Source organism: Helianthus annuus, chromosome 10 (assembly GCF_002127325.2).
Source record: "Helianthus annuus cultivar XRQ/B chromosome 10, HanXRQr2.0-SUNRISE, whole genome shotgun sequence".
NCBI classification, from domain to species: Eukaryota; Viridiplantae; Streptophyta; class Magnoliopsida; order Asterales; family Asteraceae; genus Helianthus; species Helianthus annuus.
In genome coordinates, this window is record NC_035442.2 from 173,402,371 (window position 1) to 173,409,758 (window position 7,388).

General features: G+C 40.1%; 1 protein-coding gene across 1 annotated transcript; it reads left to right on the forward strand.

Moving 5' to 3' along the window:
• The first annotated feature begins 419 nt into the window (after positions 1–419).
• LOC110886623 (protein ALP1-like) lies at positions 420–3,461 on the forward strand. The gene is made up of 3 exons (XM_022134437.2): positions 420–1,805; positions 3,118–3,152; positions 3,235–3,461. The coding sequence occupies exons 1-2, from the start codon at positions 453–455 to the stop codon at positions 3,130–3,132; spliced, it is 1,368 nt and encodes a 455-aa protein (XP_021990129.1). The 5' UTR covers positions 420–452; the 3' UTR covers positions 3,133–3,152; positions 3,235–3,461.
• The last annotated feature ends 3,927 nt before the right edge of the window (positions 3,462–7,388 follow it).

A 7,388-nucleotide genomic window follows, 5' to 3' on the forward strand; every position in this document is an offset into this window, starting at 1 on the left:
TATATTAACTCGCCATTTCGTCTATTATGAAACAAATGAGAGACTACTTCTTTATATAGAAATAACAAATAGGTATTCGTTTGACCCGAAATAACCCGACCAACTATTCTCAAACCCATGTTTCTCTTAGATAAAAACATTTTTAAATCGTTCGGTTTTCAAATCTTCTGGCGCTCATATCTATATACACCATCGCGACATACTTTTTTCTATCTACGTTTAAATTGTCCCACTGTAACACACGACCGTCATGCTTATCTTTATATACGTTTTGGTGTAACTTTTGTTCAAATAAATTGGCTTTTATATGCTTAGAACGTGTTTTCATGATTTGCTTATTTTTATCTACGTCTCGGACCAGTCACGAAGCGTGGAAGATGGTTTATAAAAAAGTGCTTAGCCTCTACAAAATAACCATTTTGCTTGCTTACTTTCATTTCCTCTAGATCACCATGGCCGGCGCCGGAGGAACCAAAAACCCAACGGCAACAAAGTCATCATCAACCACCACCAAACCCCACCACAACCCACCACCCATCACCCCCTCCACCCGCCGTCAAACCCTCCTCCACCTCATCTCCCTCGCCGCCTCCGCCACCGCCGCCGCCCACTCCTTCCTCACCACCCACGACCTCACTCTCCACCCTTCCCAAACCCTCACCTTAGAATCCAACATCTCCACCGTCTCTCTCTCCATCTCTCACCTCCTCTCTCTCATCCACCACCCCATCGCCTTCGCCGTCCCCAAACCACCCCCTCCTCCTCCCTCCTGGTTCCACCGCCTCCTCACTTCCCAAAATTCCTCAACTTCCGATTACTTATTCATCGAATCTTTTCGCATGTCAAGACAATCTTTTTCCTACATTGTTCCTCTCTTAACCCCTAATTTATCATCCCTCCCAATTGATCCCAATTATGCTGTGGGTGTTACCCTGTTTCGGCTTGCGCATTCCGCGAGTTTCAACGCGGTCGGTAGGCGATTCGACATCGATTCGCCTACCGCTTGTCGGGTTTTTTATACCGTGTGTAAAGCTGTGATTGATAAGTTGGGTCATTTGTTTGAATTAAGGTCTGATTTGAATAGAATTGTGTTGGGGTTTGGGTGGATTTCGTTGCCGAATTGTTGTGGGGTGTTGGGTGTTGAGAGGTTTGGGGTTAAAGGGAATTTGTTTGGGGAAAATGGGTCTGTTATGGTTCAGGCTTTGGTGGATTCTGAAGGGAGGTTTTTGGATGTTTCGGCTGGGTGGCCGAGTACGATGAAGCCGGAACTCGTTTTACGACAGTCGGAGTTGTTTTCCGCTGTTGAGGAATCCCGGGAGTTGTTAACGGGCCCGTCGTATGAACTTAACGACGGGAGTTCCATCCCGCAGTATATTTTGGGTGAATCTTGTTTTCCGCTTTTGTCGTGGTTGATTACACCGTTTAGGAAGTCGGGTAGTGATGATGACGTCGAGGATGATGACGAGGATGATGGTGTTGATGATGGTTGTTTGAACTTGAGTTCTTCGAAACAAGCGTTTAATTCGGTGCATAATCGTGGGATGGAGTTGGTTGATACTGCGTTTGGGAGGCTGCGAGCGAGGTGGGGGATTTTGTCCAAGGAGTGGAAGGAGGAGTCGATTGAGTCGTTTCCTTACGTTGTGGTTACGTGTTGTTTGCTTCATAATTTTCTTATTAAGTCTGGCGAGGAGTTTCCTGATGAAGATTCGGAGTATACGAGGAATCATGGTCTTTCGGATTATGAAGGAGAAGGAGATGAGACAGGGGAGAGGATCAGAAGTGCGATCGCTTCACATTTAAGTCGGGTAAGTCAAATTCAATCAATTTTGTTCGTAAAAGTCCATGTTTTTACGTAGTTTATAACACATGTCTATATCATTGTGCTATGTGTTATTATGTTCTTTGTTACGAATAAAGTTAGCGTGATCGCAGTTATTTGACTAATATTTGAACGGTTATCGCAAGCGTGAAGTCAAACGTGTGAATGTTATTTGCGTGTTATAATGGTACTGTATTATGTGAACTTTTAAGCAGTGTTTACGACACTGTAATTCACAGAAAACAACTTTACTTGTATAGACATAACGAAAACTTGTGCGTTTTCTTGTTACTATTTAAAGGGAATAACGAAAACTAGAGCGTTTTCTTTAATAAAGTGATAATAAAAACACCGGCTTTTCACTTTGTTTTTTTTTCCCAACATGCATCAAGAAATGAACTTTATTATCACTTTATTAAAGAAAACGCTAGGATCGAATTATCATTCATCAAATTATCAAGTATCACTATCAACAGTAGGATCTTTCGCTAGATGAACCGGAATTTGAAAACGTTTTGATTAACGATAATTAATTACCTATGGTTTAAGTAGTGTTTTTGGAGTTTAATATATTTTTGGACTTTGTTTAATATATTTTTATTTTTTGGACTTTGTTTAATATAATTTTATTTTGAGTAAACTGCAATTTTACCCCCTGGGGTTTAGGCCAATTGGCACTCTGACCCCCCCCCCCCCCCCCAACTAATGAAATAATTGCAATTTTACCCCCCAACGTTTGGTGTTATGTCGCAAGTTTACCCCCCAGCGTCAATTTTGTTAACAGATCTGTTAACTATAACTTGAAATGACTATAATGCCCTTTCATATTACCCCCTGTGTTTTGTTCACTCTGTAATATTACCCCCTGCCACCACTGGGGTAATATGAAAGGGCATTATAGTCATTTCAAGTTATAGTTAACAGATCTGTTAACAAAATTGACGCCGGGGGGTAAACTTGCGACATAACACCAAACATTGGGGGGTAAAATTGCAATTATTTTGTTTAGGGGGGGGGGGGTCAGAGTGCCAATTGGCCTAAACCCCAGGGGGTAAATTGCAGTTTACTGTTTTATTTTTAATATCTTTTTTGCCGTACCCGTATCTTGTATTTTTGAATTTTGCCGTTCCTTGTACCCCAGTCCCATACCCGTATCCGTGCTACATAGTATATTAGTAATTGGATAGAGAATCATGTATAACATTTGTGCATCTGGATATACCATTTAAACTTTGGAATGAATCATTATAAGATTTCCGATTTAAATGATATTTTTGTTCTATGTTTGACTATTTCAGTGGGAAGATTGTTGACTTATATCAGAACAAAGAAGGTATGATTTTCGATATCCGATTAATTTCTGTGTTTTTTTTTTTAATATACACTGTTAAGCTGATAAAGTGTTTTGGTTCCAGAAACTCTCGAAACTTGCTACTTGGAACAATTGCAGATGAAACATGATCGTTTTGAAAGGCCTCAAATTTTGTAGATACCTTTTAAGGGTTTTCGAATCTGGTAAGAAACGCTTGTAGGGTCGGTTGGTACAGAAGCAGATGCTTTGCTAGATATCAAATCTTGAATCGAAATTGGTAGTATGATCCTTTTAGAAGTTTATTGAACCTTATGATGTGTCGTTTCGTCATCGTCTCGTTCTTTAACTGTGTTGTGTTGACTACCAATTGCTACTGTATGTATCTAACCTTTTGTAACCTGGCGTCGGTTTATGATGATGTGGCACATGACGTGGAGACTTGTATATGGCTCTGTCATAACAGTAGAAATTACCACCTGATACATACAGTAGCAATAATTGGAAAGTTGAGTCCAACAATGTGTTCGGTTGGGCCTTGCCACAATGGGCTGTTGGGCTTGCTAAATAAACAGGTGTTGGCTCGTTGGTCGTTGCTTGCTTAATATGTCGGCACTCGGCTCTTAGCCTCTTAGTTCTTACTCTTTAGTAGAGTTGCACAAACCGGTTAATTTCCATAACTGGTTCGGTTAACCGGTTATGGTGGTTAATTTCACCTTTTAACTTTAATTGGTCCGGTTAATCACTTTAACCGGTTCTGTTAATAACCGTTTTTTACCTTTTTCTTTGAATTTTTCGGTTTTTTTGGGTTAACCGTTCTACCGGTCAATAACCAGTTCCTATACTAAATATCTATAACCGGTTACTCGGCGGTTAAAAGTAACCACTAACCAGTTAATAACTGGTTAAGATTCCGGTTAATTAATCGGTTTTTTTGCCCAAGTCTACTCTTTAGCCACTTATTGTGTTCCTTACTTTTATTAGTTTTATGAAAGAAAGAAACTGGTTATAGAGTCTACTGGTATTTGGAGATAGAGGTGCACACATCCGGTTCTTGGCCTAAACCGGTTCGGGTTGAAATGGGTTGGGTTTTGGTCGAAGAAAGTCAAAGCCTATTTTTTCCAAACTAGCTAGGGTTGAAACCGGTTTTTGATGGGTGAAGAATCAGGTTTGACAGGTCAAAACTGTGTTTTAGGCGATTCGGTTCCGGTTTGATCAGTTTTGAAGGTTACAAATCGATTTGAACCCTAAGGTTTGGTTCAGGTTCAAATCGGGTTCAACCTAGAGATGCACAAAATGCGTGGTTTTGGACCCGAATTGGAACTGTTTCCTACCCTACCCGACCCACGGGTACATACCAGTTCCAGACCCGGGTCTAGAAAAAGGAACCGAACCAGGTTCTACCTCTACCCGGCCATAACCCGGACCCGAACTGGCCAAAACCCGAAAAACCCCCACCAAACCGGTCAAAAACCCGAACGTACCTGAAACTGGTTCCTACCTTATCCTGTTGACGTTGTTGATCAAAGCCGGACCCGGTTCCTACCCAGTATTAAGTATAAATAAAAGGAAAAATTACAAGTTTTGTCCTTTATCTATATACCCCTTTTCAGGCGGTGTCCTTTTCAACAAATTTTGACAGGTTTTGCCCTTTATAGGGAATTTTGTTGCAAGTTATGTCCTTTGAGCCTAACCTAGTTAATTTTTTCTGTTAAATCTTATTACACATGGGTAATTTAGTCTTTTTACTTATTTAAAGGACAAAAATTGTAATTTACCCCTCTCTCTCCTTTCACCTACCACCACCACCACCGTCTTGACCACCATATGTTGCCACCAGTCACCACCACCGTCTTCAAAACATAATATATTATTAATAAATCTATGAATGCAATGAATGTCAAATAGATGAGTTTGATACAGTAGTAGATGGGAAAATGAAGTCACATTCTTTTCAAATAAGCAATTGCAGACAACAAAGTGTCCCCATCCCCCTTGAGCACTGCACAGATCCTTGTCAAAATCCCATTTCTTCTTCACAGCATGCCCTAACTTTTCCTAAATTTCTTTCAGTGCCTTCACTGCATCAGTTCACTCAAACAACAAATGCCATTATTACCCCTTTCGTTCCTCAAACCATGTAATTAACGAAAAGATAAATTATTACCTACCATCTTGATTATCGAGATCTTTGGTGGTCTCGCTCCTGACGCTGTGAGACTTTTGAATCGGGTTCAAAAAGTCGTTGATAGTAATTCTTCGTCGCTAAAGGTCTCAAACTTTGTATTTAGTAGAATTGGTTTTTCTATTCAAAAGGGGGTGGCGGCGCAACTTGTTGCCCGACTACCTGCCATTGCTTTGTAATTGTTCTTTTTCGTGTGGAATGACCAATTGAGATTAAAAAAAAAAATCAAAGAAAATGCGTAGAATAACAGCTTGTTCTTCATCATTGAGTTGTTTGTTGGGTGCTCGAGTAGAGCACCTTCCAATATGAGTCGGTTCCTCCTTCCCTCCCTTTTTTATTAGGGTAAAGTCCTCTTAAATGGGGAAAGCGGCAATAGAGAGATGTGTAGCAGTTGTAACAGCTGAAAAAGGTAGACTGATTGAGAGAATAATTTGTGGAGATTGAGGGAGATGTAGATGACCCCGTTGGTTTGGAGCCAATAACCAGCACATGTAGACGACGAGGGTGGTGGTGGTGGCAACATATGGTGGTGGTGAAGTGGGGTGGTGGTGGTAGGTGAAGGGAGAGAGAGGGGAGGGGGAAGAGATAAATATTTTTATTGTTTGTTATATTTATATATATAATTTTTTTGAAATATTTTTTAAAAATAAAATAACAAGTTTTGTCCTTTAAATAAGTAAAAAGACTAAATTACCCATGTGTAATAAGATTTAACAGAAAAATTTAACTGGGTTAGGCTCAAAGGACGTAACTTGCAACAAAATTCCCTATAAAGGGTAAAACCTGTCAAAATTCGTTGGAAATGACACCGCCTGAAAAGTGGTATATAGATAAAGGACAAAACTTGTAATTTTTCCTAAATAAAAACCCGGTTTGTGCATCTCGTTCTCTAGTTCAACCAAAGCGTAAAAACCGGTTCTGTTCCCAACCCGATTTCTTTGTTCACCTTATTCTACTCAAGGATACATGCTGGACCAGGGCTCGGCTGGGCTTATTGAGGACATGTTGCATCATGCTTTTGCCATAATGGGCCGTTGGGCTTGTTAATTAAACAGGCGTTGGCTCGTTACTTGCTTATTATGTTGGCTCTTCGCTCTTAGTCTTTACTCTTTTGCCACTTATTGTCTTACACTCTTGTGTATTTTCTTGGTCCATTCAGAAGTTTTTATGTAAAATACATCAATTGAAGTACCACACATCCAATGGACAATCTTTGATGACGTGTGAATATAAACTAAACAGTATTCCAAATAACGGTGGTGAGGGTGCATAACCCGCAAGCCCCCCTGTTGAAGCGAGCTGCTTTGAGTAGTGCGGGTACACCGCCGCGATTTGAGTATGGTAAGCGCGTAGGTGGAGCGAGTAATACAAAACACTTGAAATTTTGAGAGGATAATGGGTTGAGGTGTCGCAATGATACTGTAGGTAGTTAAGCTAGGTGAGTGCCTCTTTCTATTTAGGTTGAATTGAGCTGTACGGGGGTAAATGAGGTGGCACAATCCTATTGGATGATGATGTGGTTAGTACCTGTGTGTTGCTAGGTGAGTGCCCCCTACCCTAAAGGAGCCGAAATGCTAAAAAAAATACCCCCAACATCTTATGGTATAGAGGTGAATTTAGTACCCAAAAATGTTATTTCCTTTTTTGGTCAAAAATCAAAGTTGTATTTATAAAGTATTTCAATTATTATGTCACTAATTCACACTATTATTCAACAGAAAGTATTAGAACCCTTTCTATATGTGTTTAAAAATCAGACTATCAGAGTAAGCCCTTAAGACAGTTGAAATCAGAAAATAATAGAGGTTGAAAGTTTTAACGTTACTGGTGTGATCATACATGTGAAATGAGGCCACTTGTATGTATGTGTGTGTAACGTGCACATACTACTCGAGTACTCGTAACACGATGTTAAGAAAAAAATACATTTGTCGAAGATATACATAATTTGCACAAGATATGTTGCAACTTGCAAATATATCAACTCATGGCTCATGCTATCGATCGGGCTAGGGCCCCACCCACCTAATCTTTTTCATGAGTACAGTGGGCTGTCTATAGTGGACCCACTTGTG

Bases quoted from the DNA above. Each gene is read 5' to 3' on its own strand.
- LOC110886623 (XM_022134437.2), top strand. From the start codon at position 453: ATGGCCGGCGCCGGAGGAACCAAAAACCCAACGGCAACAAAGTCATCA.